This window comes from Somniosus microcephalus, chromosome 19 (assembly GCF_052327205.1).
Source record: "Somniosus microcephalus isolate GS21.2 chromosome 19, FLI_Smic_1.0, whole genome shotgun sequence".
NCBI lineage: Eukaryota > Metazoa > Chordata > Chondrichthyes > Squaliformes > Somniosidae > Somniosus > Somniosus microcephalus.
In genome coordinates this window covers 60,180,534-60,206,639 of record NC_141005.1, presented here as the reverse complement: position 1 = coordinate 60,206,639, position 26,106 = coordinate 60,180,534, and the positions used below count along the sequence as shown (strand labels likewise).

The 26,106-nt window shown below is 48.0% G+C and overlaps 1 protein-coding gene across 2 annotated transcripts in view; it reads right to left on the bottom strand.

Annotated features, from left to right (window-relative positions):
* Positions 1 to 3,037: 3,037 nt before the first annotated feature.
* Positions 3,038 to 26,106, bottom strand: part of LOC147104508 (solute carrier family 2, facilitated glucose transporter member 11-like) — a 76,886-nt gene continuing 53,817 nt past the window's right edge. For both annotated transcript variants that reach the window (XM_085961867.1, XM_085961866.1), the window contains exons 10-12: positions 20,068 to 20,143; positions 4,113 to 4,240; positions 3,038 to 3,604 (exon numbers count right to left, since the gene is read on the bottom strand). In XM_085961867.1, the coding sequence (XP_085817993.1) occupies positions 3,431 to 3,604; positions 4,113 to 4,240; positions 20,068 to 20,143 (378 nt within the window). In that variant the 3' untranslated portion in view covers positions 3,038 to 3,430. The remainder of the gene's footprint in view (positions 3,605 to 4,112; positions 4,241 to 20,067; positions 20,144 to 26,106) is intronic.

The window sequence follows — 26,106 nt, the reverse complement described above, 5'->3', positions numbered from 1 at the left end:
TGAAGGGATGGCCAGCACATGGCGACTCACTGTTGCCAGCATTCTCGCCAAGGAGAGAACAGCTGTCAGTGTGCAGGGGGACCTTGATGTGTGGATCCCGAGTGGTAATTCCACCCAAGTTGAGAGATAGAGTGCTCAATGAGCTTCATGAGGGTCATCTGGGAGGGGTAAAAATGAAGAGCCTAGCCAGGGCGTTTGTGTGGTGGCCGGGAATCGATAAACAAATCGAGGATATGACCAAGAGATGCACAAGATGCCAGAAGGTCCAAAACGCTCCACCACAGGCCCCGCTACATCCATGGGAGTGGCCCTCATCTCCATGGCAATGGGTACACATTGATTTTGCTGGTCCATTTATGGACTCAATGTTCCTAATCGCTGTGGACGCCCATTCAAAATGGCCAGAGGTCATCAAAATGTCCTCCACCACCACGGAGAAAACTATTGCAGTCCTACGGACCATCTTCGCCAGGAATGGCTTGCCAGAACAGATTTGCTCCGACAATGGGCCACAGTTTGTGTCAGAGGATTTCCGGAGGTTTCTGAGGAATAATGGGGTGAAGCATTACACATCTGCCCCATATCATCCAGCCACAAATGGATTGGCTGAGAGGTTTGTTCAGACCTTTAAAAAGGCCATAAAGGCAATGCATAATGACGACATACCACTACAACACAAGGTGGATAATTTCTTGTTTGCTTACCAGAATGCGACACATGCAGTCACCAACCAAGCTCCAGCAATAATGTTCTTCAACCGAAGGCTAAGATGTCGCCTGGATTTGCTCAAACCAAACATAAGATGAGATGTTGAGGATAAGCAATTCCAGCACATAAATGAGAAGCCAACCAGGAGCTTCAAGATAGGGCAACCAGTCTTGGCCCACGACTACTGAACAGAAAAATGGCAGCCAGGAACGATATGCACACAGCAGGGACCACTAATGTACACAGTGGACGTTGGAGAGAGCATCGTGAGACGCCATGCTGACCAGATTCTAGAGTCACAGGAACAAGCCAAACCCATACCACGAGCAGATGCACCTGGTAATCAACCTGAAGTACAGATTGCGTCTACCTCAGAAGCAGTGTTATTGGAAGCTGACGAACCAACCAATGACAATGAGCCAGAATCAACTCCGCCGCAAGAACAGGATACTTGAGAAAGGCGCTATCCAGTCAGGATCAGGAAGCCTCCTCAAAGACTGAACTTATAAATGATTATTTCAGTTGATGTATATAGTACAGAGAAAATTGTAATTGTAATTAGTTATTATTTAGTTGTTAAATGAATGTTATGTACTGTTTATCTAAAAGGGGAGGAATTGTTGTGTATGTGCCTTTAAGAGAAGAACTGATTCTATACTGCAGTACCGGCAGTGACCAACCCTGTATATAAAGCCATAGCAGGCTTCTGTATTTCAGTCTTGAATTACTCTCTGTTCAAGTAAATACCTGTTTTATTGTTCTCCTGCAGTCTGAGTATTATTTATACTCGGACATTACACTTTACTTTGAAGCCCACACACAAACTTGTCCCTTAAGGTATCTGCCAGTCCTGCTCCAAACTGGCAGTGTTTCGATAGTTTGCGCAGTTCTGTTAAATAATCAGCACTGCTTTCATCCTTATGCTGATTCCGTTTGTGAAACTTGAATCTTTCTGCTATCAGCAGCGGTGTGGGGTTTAAATGTTCCTTTAGTATCGTTACTATGTCTTCAAAACTCTTTTCCATTGGCTTCGTTGGGGTTACTAGATTTCGTAATAAACCATACGTCTTTGCACCCATTAAATTTAACAATACCGACGCTTTCTTGTCATCTGACACCTCATTTGCCTTGCAGTACACCTCTATTCGTTCGACATATGTAGTCCAATCTTCGTCTTCATTGTCAAATGCGGTGATACTGCCACTCTTCGGCATTTTGGGTGTGGTTTGGGTGTGGTTTAAAATGGCGTCTCCCAATGGCTTAAAATGGCGTCTCCCGCTCTTTTCTTCCTCCCCCGCTGCTGCCAATGCCGCTCCCGGCGGTTCTCGTGGCAATGGCGGCGCCTCGCGGGTTTCTGCGCGTATTTCTCTCCCTCTCTCCGACGCTGCTCGTCCCCTGAACACCGGTTGTGCCCTGTGCGCTCTGCCCTCTCTCTCACTCCCCCGTCGACGCTGCTCGGCCCTTTGCTGTGCCGCTCAGTCGGGCTCTAGCCCACCGCTGTCCGGGAAGGGTCTGCGCACTACCTGTTGCCAGCCCGTTTCGCTGGACCACCTTGACTGGAAAGCCAAGCCTGGCTCTCGACAGCCTCCCCTGCAATTCTCGAGTCTCTGCTGGATGACTGGGCGGTTGCCCGTGGTCGACGCCCGAGTCTCTGGCCTTGACCTCCAATCCACTGATCTCCAGGAACGAATCCCCGGGAGGTGATGCAGAGTTGCAGGTAGGTTCGAACCTGCCTCGTCGCCAATGTTGCGTCCGTGTATAATAAGACACAGACTGCGGAGAACGGTACAACAGGTGTTTACTCAACGTGGCTCACACTGCAACTGATCTGTACAGATTACTACTCAGTGCTATATACAGGTGTGGTCACTGCCGGTACTGCAGTATACATGAGCTGTAAAACATAGTTCCCCCCTTAAAGGTATATACATTACAACTACCACCAATATGTTCTCCCACTGATACCCTTTCCACCTGCCCAGCTTCATTCCCTAAAACTAGGTCCAGAACCGTGCCCTCCCTTGTTGGGTTTCATCTCCCGAAACTTTGGCCCAGTGTCTTCAAGCTCTGGCCCCGCCTGAGTCGGCTCCCCACATCCCGAGGCCGCGGCTTACTGCTCAGGCCTGCCCCGCTGAGCGCTAGTAATGGAGTGGCGAGCACCCTCTGGTGCACATGCGCGGCTCTGGTGGGCGCAGGGCGGTGTTTAGGCCCTGCCCCCGTATGGGCGCATGCGCAGGATACCGTGCAAATAATGACCACGCACAAAGACGATCAGATCATTTCCAGCAGCAACTGATGTCGCTGAATCCGAGAAGATAACAGACTCAAATTTGTAATATATGGAAAATATTTATTGCTGTACTGGCCAGTTTATAAGCAGTTAACATTTTGTTGATAGTTTTGTGTCATCAAAGCCTTTGCACCAAATCCTGAAGTATCAGCCAGTTCTGAAACTTCCTAACATCTACTTGAACGTGAAACCCAGAAACATAATGCAAGAAATTTTGGCGACCGCTATTTGATTGTAACTTTCAGAGTCCCTGCCTCAACAACCGACCCAATTAAACCCACTCTTGCCGTAAACTCTTAGTGCAGAGAAACAGTCGTTAAACAGAAAAACGAGACCAGCCGACAGATAAAAACGACATGATAATGCTAGGGAAACACGACTGCAACATGAACATTGTGCGCTGATAACAACATGATTGGTTTTATGGTCCTTTCACAGTCTTGTTTGAGCTTGTTCTAGCTGAGCTTTGAAATTGCGTTTGTGAAACTCCTGAGAAATTTCCAGAAAGGTCTTCCCTTTTGTTTCTGGCAGAAAGAATCCAATGAATAAAGCGGCGAGGAAACTACAGGAAAGGAACGGCACATAACAGAAACTGCCCAGTCCCTCCTGAAAGAGAGCAAAACCGGGTGAGTGCAAACAGCACCGATTTTACATTTGGTAATGATTCTGCTATTGCCATTTACACCTCCTCTGGACCCATCTTTTGTTTCATTACTTGTCCCATTACCACCCCCTTTTGCCTTGCACCATCATCCCTTTTGTCATTTAATCTCTCCTGCCCTCCAGCCTATCACAGAACTTCCCTTTTATTCTTTCCTCCCCTCCCCCTTTCCCTGTCCCTGCACTTGCTTAAAATATGTTACATCTCTAACTTTTTCCAGTTCTGATGAAAGATCATCGACCTGAAACATTAAGTCTGTTTCGCTCTCTACAGATGCTGCCTGACCTGCTGAGTATTTCCAACATTTTCTGTTTTTATTTTAATTTTTCTTTAGCAATACAAGTTATTTTAATTTCACCCACTTTTTCTCTCACACCCCACCCTGACCAAGAGAACGTATAGTCTGTGTCACAATACTAAGTTAAATTTAATTTTCAAGTTCAAGATACTTACAATGATGAATGGGAAAGACATCCCAACAACAATAAGATTTATCCAGAGCAGGGAGCCATTGACCATGTAGGCTGCAGGCCGTGCAGTTTGGTCAAAGATCTCCATCGGTATGACCCCAGTTACTCCGGCTAAGGGCAAAGAAATCACAATGGGTTTAGAAGTTGGGGTGCACCAGCACACTCGGTATCGGGGTGTGACGAGACATTCTTCACAAGCAGTCAGCAGGGGAGAATACAATCCTCGCACAGTATGGTCATTGTAACTCAGATACACAACAGAGAGCACCGGTGTAGGGTGTGACGCTGAACCAAATGGGGGCGTCACGGTTCTGAAATTCCATGGGCTGCAATCCCGACAGTTGCAGCATGATCGTGCCCTCTGACCCTGACCCCTGACGGAGTTTGCGGAGTCACTGGGAGGACACCTAATTTGCATGAGGCAGGTGGGTGCAAGCGCCATTTCATGTGCATCGTTGAGATCCATCTGCCCCACACACCCAGAAACTTGAGCACCTGCCAAACCACCCACCCTCCCCACACTGTCACTGCTCTGATTTGTGCCCGAGCAAGGAGGCCAATCCAGATAACTTTCATCTTTGAGGGTCCAAGCAGTTTGCCAGGTCCTGTCCCCACTGGTGGGACCCACATGTGCCCTTATGGAAGCCTCGTAACAACTACCACTACTAATGCCAGGTAAAGATCGATAGTCAGGACCAGGAACTCCCAGCTTGGGCATTCTCCACACCTGGCACCACCACCCCACCATCATTTGCCTTGTAAAGGAGCTGGCAGAAGGCCTATCCTTTACAGATAAATGCAGAGATTCTCAGAAATTCCCTCAGTCTGATTGAGCGGACAACCTGCGAGGGAGGCAGTTGGCAAGCGACACAATGAAGGAGTGACGTCAGAATTCAAAGGTGTCGCTGGCACAAGGGAGCTGAGAGGTGAGTATAGGGTGAATATTTGTGGTAAGTCTTTTTTTGTTCTGTTTTGAGTATATTTCTGCTAAGCAGTTCATAGCCTATCTAATAGAGGGAAGTGCTAATTGGTGGGTAGTTGTTGACTGTTTTTTGTCAAGTTTTAAGTTTATTTCTGCTAATTACCTCCATAGCCTGGTAAATAGAGGCATGGCAGGGCAGCTCAGTCCCGTGATTTGCACATCCTGTGCCATGTGGGAAATCCTGGACACTTCTTGCAGCCTGGACGATCATGTGCAGGAAGTGTCACCAACTGTAGCAACTCAAGCTCTGGGTTTCGGAGCTTGAGTGGCAGCTGAAGTCACTACAGTGCATCCACAAGGCTGAGAAATACTTGGAAAGCACGGTTCTAGAAGTGGTCATCCCGCAGCCTCAGAATGTGCAGGCAGAGAGGGCATGGGTGACCACCAGACAAAGAAGGAGGACCAGGCAGGTAGGCGGGAATCCCCAGAGTGCATCTCGCTCACTAACTGGTTCACAGTTCTGGAAACTGGTAGAGGTGATGGCTCCTCTGGGGAGAGCAGCCAGAGCCAAGGTCATGGCACCAAGGGTGGCTCAGCTGCACAGGGGGGGAGGAAGAAGAGTGGAAGAGCAATAGTGATAGGGGATTCATTGGTTAGGGGAACAGATAGGCGTTTCTGTGGAGGCAGACGTGACTCCAGGATGGTATGTTGCCTCCCTGGTGCCAGGGTCAAGGATGCCACTGAGTGGCTGCAGGACACTCAGGGGGGAGGGTGAACAGCCAGAGGTCGTTGTCCATATCAGTACCAATGACATACGCAGAAAGAGGGATGAGGTCCTGCAGGCAGACTATAGGGAGCTAGGAAAGAGATTAAAAAGCAGGACCTCAAAGGTAGTAATCTCACATGCTAGTGAGTACAGGAATAGGAAGATAGAACAGAAGAATGCGTGGCTGGAGAGATGGTGCAGGAGGGAGGGCTTTAGATTCCTGAGGCAGTGGGACTGTTTCTGGGGAAGGCGGGACCTGTACAAGCCAAACTGGTTACACCTCAACAGTGCCGGGACCAATATTCTCACGGGGAGGTTTGCTAGTGCTGTTGAGGAGGGTTTAAACTAGCTTGGCAGGGGGATGAGCACCAGCGTGTAGGAGTAGAAAAGAAGAATAAGGTGCATAAAAGAGGGAGTGATAGTACTAGAGAAGTAGTACTAGAGGCAGAAGTAGTATCATATTAGATAGAAGCAGACTAAGAAAGACTACGAAAAATTCAAAAATGGGTTTAGAATGCATGTATGTAAACGCACAAAGTGTGGTGAATAAGGTTGGTGAGCTACAAGCACAATTAGCCGTGTGGCAATATGATGTTGTGGCAATAATGGAAACATGGCTTAAAAACGGTGAGGCACTTAATATTCAAGGGTACAAGGTGTCCAGAAAAGATAGGGGAGGAAAAAAGGGCTGTGGCAGTGCTGATTAAGGAAGACATTGTAGTGTTGGAAAGGGAGGATGTTCTTGAGGGGACAAGGACAGAATCCATTTGGTTAGGGCTGAGGAGCAAAAAGGGTATGATCACGCTATTGGGGGTATTCTACAGGCCTCCAAATAGTGAGAGGGAGGTAGAGGAGAAAATCTGCAGGGAAATCGCAGAGATATGCAAGAGTTATAGAGTGGTGATATTGGGGGACTTTAATTATCTAAATATCGATTGGGATAATGCTATGGTAAAGGGAAAGGAGGGGGAGGAATTTCTGAAATGTGTTCAGGGGAATTTCCTTGACCAGTATGTTCTTGACCCAACTAGGAAGGAGGCATTGCTGGATCTGGTGCTGGGGAATGAGGTGGGCCAGGTCGATCAAGTGTCTGTGGGAGAACACTTGGGTACGAGTGATCATCGTATCATAAGATTTAGATTAGCAATGGAGATGAGCAAGGAACAATCTAGAGTGGAACTTCTAAACTGGAATAGAGCTAACTTCAATGGAATGTGAAAGGATCTAGCCAGGGTAAAATGGAACCAAAGACTGACAGGAAAAGCTGTAACGGTACAATGGGTGATCTTTAAGGAGGAAATGTTCCAAGTACAGGTTAGGTACATTCTAACAAGAGGGAATGGTAAGGGAACCAAAGCATGTAAACAGTAAGCGGGTAGTAAGAGGTGGTGTGGGGCCTATTAGGGACAAAGAAGGTGATATATGCTTAGATGCGCAGGGCAAAGCTAGAATACTCAATGAGTACTTTGTATTGGTGTTTACTAAGGAGGTGGATGCTGACAAAATATCGGAAGAAGTGGAATAGGTAGAAGCAATGGAAGGGGTGAAAATTGATAGATAGGATGTACTAGAAAGACTAGGTATGCTTAGAGTGGACAAGTCACCTGGTCCAGATGACTTGCATCCCAGGTTGCTAAGGGAATTGGGGGAGGAGATAGCGGAAGGGCTTGCCATAATTTTCCAATTTTCCCTAGATGCAGGGGGAGGATCTGAAAGTGGCAAATGTGACATCATTGTTCAAGAAAGGGTGTAAGGACAATCCTAGTAACTACAGGCCGGTCAGTTTAACATCAGTGGTGAGTAAAGTTTTAGAAACAATAATCAAGGAAAAAATTAACGGGCACTTGGAGAGGTTTAAGCTAATTAAGGAGAGCCAACATGAATTTGTAAAATGCAGATTGTGTTTGACTAATCTAATTGAATTTTTTGATGAAGTAACGGAGGATTGATGAAGGGAATGCAATGGATGTTGTCTACATGGATTTTAGGAAGCCATTTGACAACATACCACATAGAAGACTGGTTAACAAAACTGAGGCTCATGGAATAGGTGGGTCAGTGGCAGCTTGGATAAGGAATTGGCTTAAGGACAGAAAACAGCGAGTTGTGGGATAAATAGCTGTTTTTCAGACTGGAGGATGATAGACAGTGGTGTTCCCCATGGGTCAGTGCTAGGGCCACTGCTTTTCTTGATATATATAAATGACCTGGATATTGGAATACAGGGTAGAATTTCTAAATTTGCCGATGACACCAAACTTGGAGGTATGACAAACAGTGAGGATGATACCAAATGACGGCAACAGGACATAGAAAGGCTAGCGGAATGGGCAGACAAGTGGCAGATGGAATTTAATACAAAGAAGTGTGAGGTGATGCATTTTGGCAGAAGGAACAGGGATGGGCAATATACACTTAATGGCACAGTTTTAAAGAGTATGCAGGGACAGAGGGACCTGGGAGTTAATGTGCATAGGTCCCTGAAAGTGGCAGGACATTGAGAGAGTGGTTAGCAAAGCATATGGGATCTTGGGTTTCATAAATAGAGGTATTGAGTACAAAAGTAGAAAAGTTATGCTGAACCTTTATAAAGCTCTTGTTAGGCCACAACTGGAGTATTGTGTCCAGTTCTGGTCACCACAATTTAGGAAGAATGTGAAGGCACTTGAGAGGGTGCAGAGGAGATTACCAGAATGGTTCCGGGGATGGGGGATCTTAGCTACAAGGACAGGTTGGAGAAGCTGGATTTGTTTTCATTAGAGCAAAGGAGGTTGAGGGGTGATTTGATAGAGGTGTACAAGATTACGACGGGTTTGAATAGGCTAGACGGGGAAAGGCTGTTCCCACTAGTTGATGGTACAAGGACTAGGGGACGCAGATTTAAGGTTTTGGGCAAGAGATACAGGGGGGATGTGAGGAAAAACTTTTTTATGCAGCGCATGGTGAGGACCTGGAACTCGCTGCCAATGGAAGTGGTGGAAGAGGGTGCTAATGGGGCGCAAAGCAACTAGCGCCTGGGCGTGGCAATGTTTGCACCGCTCATGAAATTGACCAGACATTTTGCGATGGCACTCAACGCTACCGCCACGATCTCCTGCGTCTGCAGATCGTGACGTCAGTCGAGCGTGTAACGCCCGGGTAGCTCCCTGGACCGGATATTGAGTGGCGCCCCCTGCCTTTCTGCCTGCTGCTAGCAACGGCAGGTAGAGGGGAGCGTTTTGCAGTCGGGAAGGGACTGGGGGAGCACTATTTAAAGGCGGCCGCTCCTGCCTTTTTTTGTCAACGACATATTTGCACCACGTATTGTAGGGGTTGCAAAATTTCCCCTATTTCCCTGAAGATTGAAAATATTGGTCCACATCGTGGACGAAGAATTGGGTGATGTGACTTGTCTACAGTGTTTTAAAATGTGCCGAGAACTGCAAAAGACTGCACTGAGATGGACAGAACGTGGACAACACCGGAGTCGTAGAGCTCTGTGGAAAATATTCACACACCTTAAGACAGTGCTTTTATTAATAAAATTGTTTAAATTTACATGTATGCCAAATGTTTGTAATTTGGTCCAAGGTCAAGGGACCCGACCATGTCTCCGCCTAAACCAGCAGGTCAGTGAGACCTGGCTGCATGTCCTTTTAAGTTTTGCAGGAGATTGGACCATGAAGCAGCACTGTTCGCCCAGCCCGAGCTGGGCATCGAGTGAAGATATGAATACAGAATGTTGGGGATCACCTCGCCACCAGACGAATCCAGAGGGAAACCCCGCAGCGACCTTCGGGAAAAACCGGACAGGGTCCGGAGGAACTTGCCTACTCCTCCTACGCGGAAGAGATGGCCCCAGCTGGGTGGGGCACGGCCCCCAACCCAGCACTATCCTGACCGAAGTTCACTTGCGGGAGACCTCGCTGTTGAGGAGTCATGGTGGGGAAGCGCGGGCGCATTGCCACAAAGGGACGTGTTCCCCGGGAGTGGGTGGTGATGGCCCAGGAAAGATTGTAAAGAGGAGGGGGAGACCCAAGAGTCACGTGGGTGCGGTCGGGGGAGAGAGGAACTCCCCCGGGGTCCCACGGGCAAAGAGAGTAAGTGTGGCTGGGAAGGATGAGTGGGTGGCCGGATCTGGGATCCAAGTTTCAGTGTGGGGCCAGGGAGAGCCGCTACACAGGCACCCATCATTTTCTGCAGCCAGTCGAGGGAAGACGGGAGGGGGAGGGACTGGGAGTCACGGTTCCATACTCCCCGGTCTCAGTCTGTGCCAAGGTAATCTTTAACATGAGGGGCACCCCGCCTCCACAAAGGGACAAGGGAACAGTTCGGGGCTGGTGGAGCAGGCTGGTCTGTAAATCCATTCTGTCTGTTTTAAAGTTTAAGACGATCAAAGTGGGGTGGAAGGTACATTTACTGCCCGGGTGGGAGGAGCAATACCCACTCGAATTTTGTGACCCATCATTGGCACATGATGGTCAGGGTTTGTTTAAGCATGTTGTTCAAGTTTTTTTGTATTTTGTGTTACAGCCCCAAGTTGAGCAGAGGCGTAGGATCCTCTCCGTGCTTGGGATCATTTTGTGACAACTCCAAGTTGAGCAGAGGCGTAGGACCCTCTCCGTGCTTGGGATCATTTTTTGATTACATTGTGTAACTAAGATTGCAACATTTTGTAATAAGTTATAATGTAAAATGTGTTTGTAAATTTGGATTACATTGTATAATTTTACAAGCGTGTGGGGTATGAGACCCCTTATTGAAAACTGATGTATCTGTAAGATGCCTACCGTACCACAGTTTTTCTCGAATTTTAGGGGAAAGGACGGTTCAGGGGATCAGTGGCAGATAGCTGTTAGGTAAATACAGGGGATGGTTGTTTGTGAGGGGGTCTGAAAATTTTGCTCACTCCTTCGAGTTGATACTTCAATCAAGTTGGGAGTATCAAAAGGGTGGAATGTAGGGGTTGCAAAATTTCCCCTATTTCCCTGAAGATTGAAAATATTGGTCCACATCGTGGCCGAAGAATTGGGTGATGTGACTTGTCTACAGTGTTTTAAAATGTGCCGAGAACCGCAAAAGACTGCTCTGAGATGGACAGAATGTGGACAACACCAGAGTCGTAGAGCTCTGTGGAAAATATTCACACACCTTAAGACAGTGCTTTTATTAATAACATTGTTCCCTGGAGTTTGGGCAATCACAAAAGGTTTTAAAATGGCCACAGAAAGCATTGGCCATGAAGAATGGGGCTTGGAAAAAAAGCAGCGCGAGTTGTCTGTGTGAAAAAGTGGGAGGATACAGTGGCAGTCAAAGACCTGCCAATCAAACCCGGGAGTTTCCCTCGAAGCACTTGAAGTTGCTTATTTACTTAAGAGATTAGCCCACTTGAGAATAACTGCAGGACAATCGATTCGAAACTGCTTCTGTTTACACAGCCATTCAAAGCACTCACAGACAGTGAGAGACTGATAACATGGAATGGATTTTGAATGGGAACAGTTTAAGCATTGAATGGGTTTAAATCACCCATCATTCTGGACAATAGGGCTGTTGTATTCCCTTTTGTTTTAGCCCAGGTGAGCTCCGGATGTGGGCGGTAACATTATTGCACCACAGTGCAGACACATTAACCCATTCGAACCACTTTGAATTAGCCAATCACAGCGTTTCCTTTGTGTATTGGAACTTTTTGGGCACAAATTTTCCAGACAGGCAAACAGCAGGGGGCTCACCAGGTATAAAGATAGCTCCTGAGAAGCTATTGTTCTGCTTTTACTTCCTGGGACCACAGGTGAGCTTCTCTCTCTCTCTCACTCCACTGGACCACATGTGAGCAGAGTTTCTGACTCTTCAGCAAAGCAACCTAGTAAGGAGTTAGGGGATGGTGAATTAAGGGGATATTGCTAAGATTGTTTCATTAACATTATAGCCATTTAATCCCTCATTTTTACCGTCTGCATTCCCCCATTTAAGCAATTTTACTGTAATTACTGTGTTCGTGTGGTATAGTTTATAATTTGATTGTAGTTCATTTAGTTAATAAAACTTGATTTTTTCTCTCATCCAAACCACGTGTCCATTTTAATATCATTAATTATAAGTCCTTCAGTCAGAACTGGAAGGTGGGTTAGCGATTCAAAACCGCTGTTTGAAAATTGGTTTATTGGAAATTGGTTTACAGTGTAGCAGCAAGCTGCCTGACCAGGTGAATTACCGTAAACCAGGTAAAAGATTGGAATTGGTCAGAGTGCGGGCAAAGGCTGCAAGACCAGGTAAATTAACTTAAACCAGTTAAAAAATGCCCCCTACAAAATGGCGACCACGGCAGGACTGGAGGCCGTTTATGATTTGATAAGTGGTTTGGATCTGGAGAAAGTACCAGCTCTTGTTTCTCTCATTTTCAGTATGTGGGTAGCCCCGCAAATTTTAGCGGCAGTGTGTAGGCTGACCTTTCGGGGTATAGGTGGCTGGTTTAGGAAGGATGAGATGAGGGAGCAGGAGGGGGTTAAGGAGGCCAAGAATCGGGAGTCCCAGTTTGAAAAATGCCAGGCATTTATAGAGCGCCTGGTGCAGGAAGTCACTGAGGCCAGAGATAGCGAGATGAGACTGTGGGAAGAGAATGCCCGCCTCATCTCAGAAGTAAAAGAGCAGGAGGAAAGGTTTAGGGAAGTAAAGGCAGCCTATAAGCTGGCCTGCGCCCAAAGGTTTAGTGAAGCAGATCATGGCCCCTGTAGGGCAGAGATAGAAAGCCTTAACATGGCTTTAATGGTAGCAAGGGGAATGATTTGCCTGATCAGCCCGAAGGCAGGTCAGCCGGATTTTACTGGCAGCCCAAGTAGAACCATCCCACAGGCAGCACCCAGAACGGTGCTGGATAAGGAATTAGATAAACTTGGGGCTCCATATCAGCGCCAGGAGGGCAGCCATCCCTCCCAGAACAAGGTCACTTGTTACAAGTGCGGGGAGGAGGGCCACTGGCGCAGGGATTGTAAAAAGCCTGGGAGAGATGATAGAGCCAGGAACCCCGCAGCCCCAACTCAGAAGGCAGAGACAGACACAATCGAGTCTGTCCTGGAGACATTAAAATCTCTCATGAGGGCCAATCAGGGAAAGGGGGCAGCCATCAGTGGTACTGCAGCCCCCTCGCCCACCTCTGCCTCCCCACAATGACTGGAAAGAAAGGGGTTTAAAGTCAACCCCAACCAGGCAGCTGGGAATGAGCCTGAGAATAGGAATCCTCAGCCCACAGTAGGTACAAGTTCACAGGCAAGTGCTGTGGCTTGTGTGGGGGGAGGAGCCATTCCTGGGCAGGGTAAGCTGTTTAAGCCAGGGAACAGGGAAGGAGAGTTCAGGGACCCCTGTAGAGCAGGTCCAGCAGCAGAAATCCAGCACAAGGGAGGCACACAGGAGATAGTTTTGGCCCCAGACCAAAGGCAGGCCCAAGTCCAAAATTCCCCATTTAAAGCCACCCAGGTAAGAGGACATGAGTTTGCCCACCAGACAAGTTCAAGTTCACTGCCTGTAAAGACAGGCACTGTGGCTTGTTCCCAGGGAAAAGTTGTCCAGCCCACAAATTGGGACACTTCCCTGCCCCAGTGGGACCCTAGTTTTGCCCAAAGTCCAAATTTGAAAAGGTTAGGTGGCTTAGAAATGGAGAAACAGCAGCCTGGGATTAGAAATCAGCAGGCTGCTGCCCATTCATTCACAGAAGATCGCTTGGAGACTGCCCACGCATGCGCAGTCGCTGGTCTAGAGACAGGAATCCCCCAGTCTTCTGAACAGCAGGTTTGCACAGGCGCAGTCACGCGACTCAGGGGAGAAGTTTCCCAAGACCAGGTTTGCGCAGGCGCGGTTCCCCAGCGGATCCTTTTCAGTTTTCCCGCACAGGCGCAGTCGCGCGCCTGAGGGGAGAGTTTTGCCAAAAGGAGGGCCGCGCATGTGCAGCCACGCGGCTGAGGGAAGAGGTTCCCCAACTCCAGCTTCACGCAGGCGCAGTCACGGACCCGGAACCCCCAGCGGCTCTTGCTCAGTTTGAGGCCGAGCGCGTAGGCGCAGTCGGCCGTTTAAAGATCCCCGCTTCCCAGAATAGACGCGCAGGCGCAGAAGCCTGCTTGGAAGACCCAGCGGTTCTTCCAACCTTTTTTAGAAAGACCGAACACGCAGGCGCGGTTGCCTGTGCTAGTGTAGCAGTTCTCCAACCCTGTAAAGATGTTTGCGCAGGCGCAGTTGCCTGCGGGACCGCAGCGGCCCCTCTCCTGTTTTCCCGCGCAGGTGCAAATGCCTGTTTGAAGCCAGAGGCTTCACAGCCTCTGCCGTGGGACCAGGGGGAGGAGGTTTGCGCAGGCGCGGCCGCCTGTGTGAATACAGAGGCTTCACAGCCTCTGCCGCGGGTCTCCGAGGAGGAAATTCGCGCAAGCGCAGTTGCCTGCGGGACCACAGCGGCTCTTCCTCAGCTTTTTCACACAGGTGCACCTGCTTGTTTAAAGACAGAAGTTTCACAGCCTCTGCCGCGGGACTCAGGCGAGGAGGTTTGCGCAGGCGCACTCGCCTGTTTAAAGGGACCAGCTTCCCAGCCCACTTCCAGAGTGGTCCCCCCCATGATGTGGGACCCTGGGGAGGCAGGGATAACAATTCCTCTTGCAGGGGAGCTGGTAACAGGTTTTGGACATGGGGAGGAAGATTTCCAGCCACCAGCAGCGGGTGGTGAAGGAATACCTGCCCCCAGCACAGGAGTGGGCAGGGAAAAGGAGGCAAACCCGGAGTACCGGCAGGCTGCCAGGTATCTTATACAGTCCGGGATGTTTTCATCAGGGGGAGAAGGTTCCCAGCCAGCTAGGGCGGTGACCCAGGCTCAGGGTCCGCCAGCCAAAGTTTCCCCCACAGAGACGCCACTCAGAAGGTCTCAGCGGGCCCGCAAGCCCAAGAAAAGGTGGTCACCAGGGTTACTACCACAAAGAGCAATCTCCCAAACCAGGGAGAAGCCAAAGAACAGAGGTCCCCAACCAGCGGCCATAAGCTGCGAGGGACCAGAGACAGGAGACAGTCCAGCTTCGCTGCAGCCAGCAGCAATCTGCGACAGTGCCAGAGATTAGCCTGGCCATCCGGAGATGGGCGGCATTTGTATCATAGCTTTGGTGTGAATATAGCGTGCTTTTAAGGTGTATTTCACGTTTTGTTGATATAACTAGTTTTAAGTTTAAGTTTAAAGAGTTTAAATTTACATGTATGCCAAATGTTTGTATTTTGGTCCGAGGTCAAGGGACACGACCATGTCTCCACATAAGGCAGCAGGTCAGTGAGACCTGGCTGCATGTCCTATTAAGTTTTGCAGGAGATTGGACCATGAAGTAGCACTGTTCGCCCAGCCCGAGCTGGGCATCGAATGAAGATATGAGTACAGAATGTTGGAGATCACCTCGCCACCAGACGAATCCAGAGGGAAACCCCGCAGCGACCTTAGGGAAAAACCGGACAGGTTCCGGAGGAACTTGCCTACTCCTCCTACGTGGAAGAGATGGCCCCAGCTGGGTGGGGCACGGCCCCCAACCCAGCACTATCCTGACCGAAGTTCACTTGCGGGAGACCTCGCTGTTGAGGAATCATGGTGGGGAAGCGTGGGCGCCTTGCCACAAAGGGACGCGTTCCCCGGGAGTGGGTGGTGATGGCCTGGGAAAGATTGTAAAGAGGAGGGGGAGACCCAAGAGTCGCGTGGGTGCGGTCGGGGGAGAGAGGAACTCACCCGGGGGCCGACAGGCAAAGAGAGTAAGTGTGGCTGGGAAGGATGAGTGGGTGGCTGGATCTGGGATCCAAGTTTCAGTGTGGGGCCAGGGAGAGCCGCCACACAGGCACCCATCATTTTCTGCAGCCAGTCGAGGGAAGATGAGAGGGGGAGGGACTGGGAGTCACATTCCCATACTCCCCGGTCTCGGTCTGTGCCAAGGTAATCTTTAACATGAGGGGCACCCCGCCTCCACAAAGGGACAAGGGAACGGTTCGGGGCTGGCGGAGCAGGCTGGTCTGTAAATCCATTCTGTCTGTTTTAAAGTTTAAGATGATCAAAGAGGGGTGGAAGGTACATTTACTGCCCGGGTGGGAGGAGCAATACCCACTCAAATTTTGCAACCCATCATCGGCACATGATGGTCGGGGTTTGTTTAAGCATGTTGTTCAAGTTTTTTTGTATTTTGTGTTACAGCCCCAAGTTGAGAAGAGGCGTAGGATCCTCTCCGTGCTTGGGATCATTTTGTGACAACACCAAGTTGAGCAGAGGCGTAGGACCCTCTCCGTGCTTGGGATCAGTTTTTGATTACATTGTGTAACTAAGATTGCAACATTTTGTAATAAGTTATAATGTAAAATGTGTTTGTAAATTTGGATTACATTGTATAATTTTACAAGCGTGTAGGGGTACGAGACCCCTTATTGAAAACTGATGTATCTGTAAGATGCCTACCGTACCACGGTTTATCTCGAATTTTAGGGGAAAGGACGGTTCGGGGGATCAGTGGCAGATAGCTGTTAGGTAAATACAGTGGATGGTTGTTTGTGAGGGGGTCTGAAAATTTTGCTCACTCCTTCGAGTTGATACTTCAATCAAGTTGGGAGTATCAAAAGGGTGGAATGTAGGGGTTGCAAAATTTCCCCTATTTCCCTGAAGATTGAAAATATTGGTCCACATCGTGGACGAAGAATTGGGTGATGTGACTTGTCTACAGTGTTTTAAAATGTGCCGAGAACCACAAAAGACTGTTCTGAGATGGGCAAAACGTGGACAACACCGGAGTCGTGGAGCTCTGTGGAAAATATTCACACACCTTAAGACAGTGCTTTTATTAATAAAATTGTTCCCTGGAGTTTGGGCAATCACAAAAGGTTTTAAAATGGCCACAGAAAGCATTGGCCATGAAGAATGGGGCTTGGAAAAAAAGCAGCGCGAGTTGTCTGTGTGAAAAAGTGGGAGGATACAGTGGCAGTCAAAGACCTGCCAATCAAACCCGGGAGTTTCCCTCGAAGCACTTGAAGTTGCTTATTTACTTAAGAGATTAGCCCACTTGAGAATAACCACAGGACAATCGATTCGAAACTGCTTCTGTTTACACAGCCATTCAAAGCACTCACAGACAATGAGAGACTGAAACCATGGAACGGATTTTGAATGGGAACAGTTTAAGCATTGAATGGGTTTAAATCACCCATCATTCTGGACAATAGGGCTGTTGTATTCCCTTTTGTTTAGCCCAGGTGAGCTCCGGATGTGGGTGGGAACATTTTGGCCCCACAGTGCAGACACATTAACCCATTCCAACCACTTTGAATTAGCCAATCACAGCGTTTCTTTTGTGTATTGGAACTTTTTGGGTGCAAATTTTCCAGACAGGCAAACAGCAGGGGGCTCACCAGGTATAAAGATAGCTCCTGAGAAGCTATCATTCTGTTTTTACTTCCTGGGACCACAGGTGAGCTTCTCTCTCTCTCTCTCTCACTCCGCTGGACCACATGTGAGCAGAGTTTCTGACTCCTCAGCAAAGCAACCTAGTAAGGAGTTGGGGGATGGTGAATTAAGGGGATATTGCTAAGATTGTTTAATTAACCATTTAATCCCTCATTTTTACCGTCTGCATTCCCCCATTTAAGCAATTTTACTGTAATTACTGTGTTCGTATGGTATAGTTTATAATTTGATTGTAGTTCATTTGGTTAATAAAACTTGATTTTTTCTCTCATCCAAACCACGTGTCCATTTTAATATCATTAATTATAAGTCCTTCAGTCAGAAGTGGAAGGTGGGGTAGCGATTCGAAACCGCTGTTTGAAAATTGGTTTATTGGAAATTGGTTTACAGTGCAGCAGCAGGCTGCCTGACCAGGTGAATTACCGTAAACCAGGTAAAAGATTGAAATTGGTCAGAGTGCAGGCAAAGGCTGCAAGACCAGGTAAATTACCTTAAACCAGTCAAAAGATGCCCCCCAACAGCATTCTGAGAGAGAGAGACTTTTGGAGAGATTCAACGCTGTGTGAAGGAGTTTTGGGTACTGAGCAGCACTTTGCAGGTTCATTTTGATTTGATCTTCCTTGCATCGATTTAGAAGAGAGTATGGGGGCTGCACTCTGAGCTCTTTCCCTGGGCCTCTGCATTGTTTTTTCCAGCAGAACTAATGTATAGGTCTCTCAAGATCGAGATTCAAGGCTGCAATGAGCAAGGTGTTGATGGAGAGCAAGATCGACCCTCCCTTTTAAGAACTGGCCGGCGCCAGTGTGTCTGTGTTCCATTGCAAGCTGACATCACATGAGCTTCACCAGCGCTCTGAGGTAGCGCATCGCTCCTCGGCCTTAGCGCCTTAGGAGAGGTGTGTAGCGCTCCAATCACCTCCAGGGGCGATAGAAGCCAAGTTTGCAGTCGGAGGCGATAATTAGCGCCAGGCGCTAAACTTTGCGCCCGGCCGATAATTGCGCCCCAAACGGGGCGATACCGAATTTCTCCCCCTATGACTCTAAACAGCAGAGACCCAACATTTCCTTGGAGGTTCCACCGGTCTCCCACTCAAGTTACAGCGAGAGGCCCGTACAACCCTGATGGAATTTCAGGGGCCCAAATCCACGGTGTTGTGGTTTTTCATGTACTACCAATCACCACCCATTCTGTGCACCGACCAGCTCCCACCCGCCACCCCCCCCAGACCAAAGTTGAATTTCACCGCCTTTAACGCGCCAGGCTCAGGTGCGGACAGGAAACATGAGCTGAGTTGTCACTGCTGCGTACTATGAGGACAGAATCAGGTTTCCCTGTGGAACCCTCTATAGTTCAGGAGCCTGTGAAACTGCACCATGCCAGGAGTCAGCAGCTCAAGGGAAGGAGGGGAGAAAGCTGCAGGGGAAAAATGTAAAAGGAAGGGAATTTCCTAATGACAAATGTGGTTGAAAGATCAGGGCAATCAGCCAATTCATGGAATGAAAGCACATCTGCTCCCATTCACCCCCTCTGCTAGGACCCTTGGTGAGTCAGCAGGAGAGCCCAATGACTTGTCAAGGTGAAGAAACTGCGTACAGTTTTGGATTCCATATTTGAGAAAGGATATATAGTACTTGCTCTCGAGGCAGTTCAGAGAAGATTCACTCGGTTGATTCTGGAGATGAGGGTGTTGACTTATGAGGAAAGGTTGAGTAGGTTGGGCCTCTACTCATTGGAATTCAGAAGAATGAGAGGCGATCTTATCGAAACATATAAGATTGTGAGGGGGCTTGATCAGGTGGATGCTGTGAGGATGTTTACACTGATGGGTGAGTAGAACTAGGGGGCATAATCTTAGAATAAGGGGCTGCCCTTTCAAAACTGAGATGAGGAGAAACTTCTTCACTCGGAGGGTAGTAAATCTATGGAATTTACTACCTCGGAGAGTTGTGGAAGCTGCGACATTAAATAAATTTAAAACGGAGATAGACAGTTTCCTAGCTGATAAGGGAATTAGGGGTTACGGGGAGAGGGCAGGGAAGTGGACGTGAGTCTAGATTCAGATCAGCCATGATCCTATTGAATGGTGGAGCAGGCCCGAGGGGCCGTGTGGCCTACTCCTGCTCCTACTTCTTATGTCCTTATGTTAAAATCCAGCTACTCCTGTCCACAGACTAATTCAAGTTTTACAAGGATGATACCAGAACTGAGAGGTTATAACTATCAGGAAAGATTGAACAGTCTGGGGCTCTTTTCGCTAGAAAAGAAAAGACTGAGGGGGGTGACCTAATGGAGCTCTTTAAAATTCTGAAAGGGATTGATAGGGTAGACATAGAGAAGATGTTTCCACTTGTGGGGAGTCCAAAACTAAGGGCCATAAATATAAAACAGTCGCTGATAAATCCAATAAGGAATTCAGGAGAAACATCTTTACCCAGAGGGTGGTTAGAATGTGGAACTTGCTAGCACATGAAGTAGTTGAGGCGAATAGCAGAGATGAATTTAAGGAGAAGCTAGTTAAATACATGAAGGAGAAAGGAATAGAAGGATATGTTGATGGGGTTAGATGAACCAGAGTGGGAGGAGGCTCATGTGGAGCATAAATACCAGCACAGACCAGTAGGGCTGAATGGCCTATTTCTGTGCTGTAAATTCAATGTAATCTTGAGTATTGGACAATGCTGGATGCAAACCCCAGGTCTCTCAGTCAGCAGGCAAGCACACTAGCTCCTCATGTAGTCAGGACTTCTCTCATGAGTTTTTTGATGAGGAATTGTTTCTTTCAGTATTATATGAATAATTTATAGCAGATAACCTACCTGGCCCAATTCCAAAGCTTAAGATGGATGCAAAGATGCAGGCCATGCTCAAGAATGGCATCCAGCTGATCTTGTCCTAGGTCAACAGACAGAGTGTGTCAGTAATACATGCAGGGCTTAGCCCTTCCTCTTACCACTTCCTAGTTACAACTAACTGTCAGTGTCAGCAAAGCTCAGTTAGTAGTATCCATTTCTTTTAGGAATAGAAATCTCTGAGTCAGCAGGTTGTGTCTCAAGCACCACTTCAGGGCAAGAACATAAGAACATAAGAAATAGAAGCAGGAGTCGACCATTTGGCCATTCGAGCCTGCTCCGCCATTCAATAAGATCATGGCTGATCTTCTACCTCATCTCCACTTTCCTGCATTATCCCCATATCCCTTGATTCCCTTAATATTAAAAAATCTATCAATCTCTGTCTTGAATACACTCAATGACTGAGCCTCCACAGCCCTCTGAGGTAAAGAATTCCAAAGAATCACCACCCTCTGAGTGAAGAAATTTCTCCTCATCTCAGTCCTAAATGGCCGACCCCTTATTCTGAGACTGTGACCCCTGGTTCTAGACTCCCCAGCCAGGGGAAACATCCTCCCTGCATCTACCCTGTCAAGCCCTGTAAGAATTTTGTATGTTTCAATGAGATCATCTCTCATTCTTCTAAACTCTAGAGAATATAGGCCTAGTCTACTTAATCTCTCCTCATAGGACAATCCCCCCATCCCAGGAACCAGTCTGGCGAACCTTCGTTGCACTCCTTCTATGGCAAGTATATCCTTCCTTAGGTAAGGAGACCAAAACTGTACACAATATTCCAGGTGTGGTCTCACCAGGGCCCTGTATAATTGCAGTAAGACATCTTTACTCTTATACTCAAATCGTCTTGTAATAAAGGCCAACATACCATTTGCTTTCCTAATTGCTTGCTGTACCTGCATGTTAACTTTCAGTGATTCGTGTACAAGGACACCCAGGTCCCTCTGAACACCAACATTTCCCAATCTCTCACCATTCAAAAAATAATCTGCTTTTCTATTTTTCCTACCAAAGTAGATAACTTCACATTTCTTCACATTATATTCCATTTGCCATGTTCTTGCCCACTCACTTAGCCTGTCTATATCCACTTGAAGCCTCTTTGGAACAACAACAACTTGTAGTTATATAGTGCCTTTAACGTAGTAAAACGTCCCAAGGCGCTGCACAGGAGTATTTTAAGACAACAAATTTGACACCGATCCACAAGGATAAATTAGGGCAGGTGACCAAAAGCTTGGTCAAAGAGGTAAGTTTTAAGGAGCGTCTTAAAGGAGGAAAGAGAGGTAGCGAGGCAGAGAGGTTTAGGGAGGGAATTCCAGACCTTAGGGCCTAGGCAACAGAAGGCTAGACCACCAAAGGTTGAGCGATTATAATCAGGGATGCTGAAGAGGGCAGAATTAGAGGAGCGCAGATATCTTGCGGGGGGGGGGGGGGTTGTGGGGCTGAAGGAGATTACAGAGATAGGGGGGGGCAAGGCCATGGAGGTATTTGAAAACAAGGATGAGAATTTTGAAATCGAGGCGCTGCTTAACCGGGAGTCAATGTAGGTCAGCGAGCACAGGGGTGATGGGCGAATGGGACTTGGTGCCAGTTAGGACATGGGCAGCCGAGTTTTGGATGACCTCAAGTTTACGTAGGGTGGAATGTGGGAGGCCAGCCAGGAGTGTGTTGGAATAGTCAAGCCTAGAGGTAACAAAGGCATGGATGAGGGTTTCAGCAGCGGGTGAGCTGAGGCAAGGGCGGAGACAGGCGATGTTACGAAGGTGGAAGTAGGCGGTCTTTGTTATGCTGTAGATATGTGGTCGGTAGCTCATTTCAGGGTCAATGACACCAAGGGCTAAAAATTGAGTAGCGCCCCAATTGAGGCGCTAACTTCGCCGGGGCGCTAAAAATTAGCGCCCCTGCGCCAGAAATTGAGTGGTTGCACCCCAAGAGGGAAGCGGGGCGCTACTGGAAGCGCCCCGCATCCCTCTTGGGGCACTGCGAGCGAATATCGTGGCGCTATGTGCCGCAGCGCCACACGCTGCGGCACGTCACGCTGCGGTATTGCAGGCCTTCCTCCCCTTCTTAAAGGGGAGAGGCCTTGTGCAGCACGACCTGGGGCCCAGCTGGGCCCCCGGGGATTGGGAGTGAAGGCAAAAGAGCCCGGCACCCAAGAGAAGTGCAGCCGGCACTCCGCGGGGGGGGGGGAGGGGGGTTCAGGAGGCCGGGGACGGGGGCGCAGGCAGGTGCTGGCAGGCGGCCAGCAACAAAAATGGCTGCCCCGCACCTCACCTTTAAATTGCGCCTCCCCGGCCGCAGGTACGCCCCCCTGACCCTGTCAGACATAGCGTCCGGTGGTAAATCAGGGGGCGCTCCCAAAGATCGCGGCCGGGGCGTGAGCGGGGCGCTGCGCACACCAATGACATCATCGCCAGTGGCGCAGTGCTACCAGTTAGCGCCACCACTAACCTCCCGCTGAATTTTGCGGGAGGCGTGGGCAGTGCCGCGCCCGGGCGCTAGTTGGTTTGCACCCCACTTAGTGCCCTCTTAAGGCACTAACGGATGGTGCTACCAACTGAATTTTTCCCCCCAAGGATGTGAACAGTGTAGTTCAGCCTCAGACAGATGTTAGGGAGAGGGATGGAGTCAGTGGCTAGGGAACGGAGTTTGTGGCGGGGACCGAATACAAAATCTTCGGTCTTCCCAATATTTAATTGGAGAACATTTTTGCTCATCCAGAACTGTATGTCGGACAAGCAGTGTGACAATTTAGACACCGTGGAGGGGTCGAGAGAAGAAGTAGTGGGGTAGAGCTGGGTGTCGTCAGTATGCATGTGGAAACTGACGCTGTGTTTTCGGATGATGTCCCCAAGGAGCAACATGTAGATGAGAAATAGGAGAGGGCCAAGGATAGATCCTTGGGGGACACCAGAGGTAACGATGCGGGAGCGAGAAGAGAAGCCGTTGCAGGTGATTCTCTGGTTACGATTAGATAGATAAGAATGGAACCAGGCGAGTGCAGTGCCACCCAGCTGGACGACGGTGGAGAGGCGTTGGAGAAGGATGGAGTGGTCAACCATGTCAAAGGCTGCAGACAAGTCAAGAAGGACGAGGAGGGATAGTTTACCTTTGACACAGTCACAAAGGATGTCATTTGTGACTTTGATGAGAGCCGTTTCGGTACTGTGGCAAGGGCGGAAACCTGACTGGAGGGATTCAAACATGGAATTGCGGGAAAGATGGGCACGGATTTGGGCGGCGACAACATGTTCAAGGACTTTGGAGGGGAAACGAAGGTTGGAGATGGGGCAATAGTTTGCAAGTCACAACGTACATTCCCACCCAGCTTTGTATCATCAGCAAACTTGGATATATTACACTTGGTCCCCTCATCCAAATAATTGATATAGATTGTGAATAGCTGAGGCCCAAGCACTGATCGTTGCGGCACCCCACTAGTTATAGCCTGCCAACATGAAAATTATCCGTTTATTCCTACTCTCTCTTTTCTGTATGTTAACCAATCCTCAATCCATGCTAGTATATTACCCCCATATCCCCTGAGCCCTAATTTTGTTTAATAACCTCTTGTGTGACACCTTATCGAATGCCTTCTGAAAATCCAAATACACCACATCCACTGGTTCCCCCTTATCTATTCTGCTAATTACAATCTCAAAAAACTCTTAACAGATTCGTCAAACATGATTTCCCTTTTATAAATCCGTGTTGACTCTTTCCAATCCTATTATTATTTTCTAAGTGCCCTGTTACCACGTCCTTAATAATAGATTCGAGCATTTTCCCTACTATTGATGTCAGGCTAACTGGTCTGTAGTTCCCCGCTTTCTCTCTCCCTCCTTTCTTAAATAGTGGGGTTACATTTGCTACCTTCTAATCCGTGGGAACCATTCTAGAATCTATGGAATTTTGGAAAATGACAACCAATGCATCCACTATCTCTATAACCAACTCTTTCAAAACCCTAAGATGTAGGACATCAGGTCATGGGGCTTTATCAGCTTTCAGTCCCATTAATTTCTCCAGTACTACTTTTTTACTAATACTAATATCTTTCAGTTCCTCATTCTCGCTAGACCCTTGGTTGTCCACTACTTCTGGGAAGTTTTTGCATCTTCTTCCATGAAGACAGACACAAAGGACTGGATTTTCTGAATGGGAAGCTTTTGGAGGCGGGACTCCCACTTGTCGGGTTTCAGTCCCGTCTCCATCAGCTTCTGGCCAACCAGCGGGATTTTCTCCTGATTGACCTTGTTAAGCCCGCCCAGCGGGCTCAGCAGGCCAATTAGGGGGAAGTCAGTGACAGAGCACATCAATGTATGATGTGCCATCTGTCAAGAACTTTTGAAAGAAGAAATGTCATCGTTTGACAGCTCTGTGAAGCTGTCAAACACTGACATTCTGTATAGTTTGATGAGCCCTTGTGTTCAGGACTCATCAAACCTTTCTACTTTGCAGAAATCAGCTGGCTGTTGTATCAGAGGATGCAACAGCCAGTCTGTGATCTCTACAATGGAGATGTCGGGGATTCTGGCTCCACAGCAGATGAAGGCTGTAGGTAGAAACAAAGGTAAGTTAACATTTTCTAACACTTTACACTCACCTCACATACTTACCACTCCACACTTGCACCCATCACTCACCTCTACATCGCACTTTCAGACCCCTCCGACCCCCGCAGACCTCCTACTCACCCCCTACACCCCAGCGAGGTTCCCCCAGGTCGGGAAGCCTGCACTTCAGGACGAAAAATGGGGATAATCCTATTTTCTGCCTGTTAACTACCTGTTAACAGGCAGTTAATAGGCTTTAATCCCTTCCCGCCTCCAAGGAGACGGGACCCGGGGCAGGACGGCTTCCTTCCTCCTGGCAAGAGGGCACGGAGGCGGGTTGGGGGCGGGTTTGCCACCCGCCCCCAAATTCTGCAACTTTCCCGGCAGTCCCGCTTCCATACCCACCTCCTCAGGGCTGAGAAAATCCAGCCCATTGCATTTATTTAATTTCTCTGCCTTATTCCCCATTATAATTTCTCCTGTCTCAGCCTGTAAGGGACCTACATTTACTTTCACTAGTCTTTTCCTTTTTACATACCTATAGAAGCTTTTACAGTCTGTTTTTATGTCTCTCGCTAGTTTACTCTCGTATTCTATTTTCCCTTTCTTTCTCAATATCTTGGTCCTCCTTTGTTGAATTCTAAAATCATACCAATCCTCAGGCTTACTACTCTTTTTGGCAACATTATAAGCTCTTCCTTTGATCTAATACTATCTTTAACTTCTCTTGTTAGCCACGGTTGGACCACTTTTCCTGTGGGGTTTTTGTGCCTTAAAGGAATGTATATTTGTTATAAATGATGTATTCTTTAAATGCTAGCCATTGCTCGTCCACTGTCATACCTTTCAATGTAGTTTCCCAATCTACCTTAGCCAACTCGTAGATATAAGACCCTAGTTTCGGATTTAACTAAATCACTTTCAAACTCAATATAAAATTCTATCATATTATGGTCACTCTTCCCTAAAGGCCCCTTTACTACAAGGTTATTAATTAACCCTTTCTCGTTGCACAATACTACATCTAAAATAGCCTGGTCCCTTGTTGGTTCCTCAACATATTGATCTAGAAAACTATCTTGCATACATTTCATGAATTTGCCCTCCACACTATTACTGCAAATTTGGTTTGCCCAGTCTATATGTAGATTAAATTCCCCCATGATTGTATTACCCTTGTTACATGCGCCTCTAATTTCCTGATTTATACTCTGCCTTACATTACAACTACTGTTTGGGGCCTATAAACAACTCCCACTAATGTTTTCTGCCCCTTGCTGTTTCTTAGCTCCACCCAAACTGATTCTACTTCTTGATTTTCGAAGCAAAGATCCTTTCTCTCTACTGTCTTTATTCCATCCTCCCACCCCCCGTTCATTAGTTTAAAGACCTGTCTACTACCCTAGTTATTCTGTTCGCCAGGACACTGGTCCCAGCCAGGTTTAAG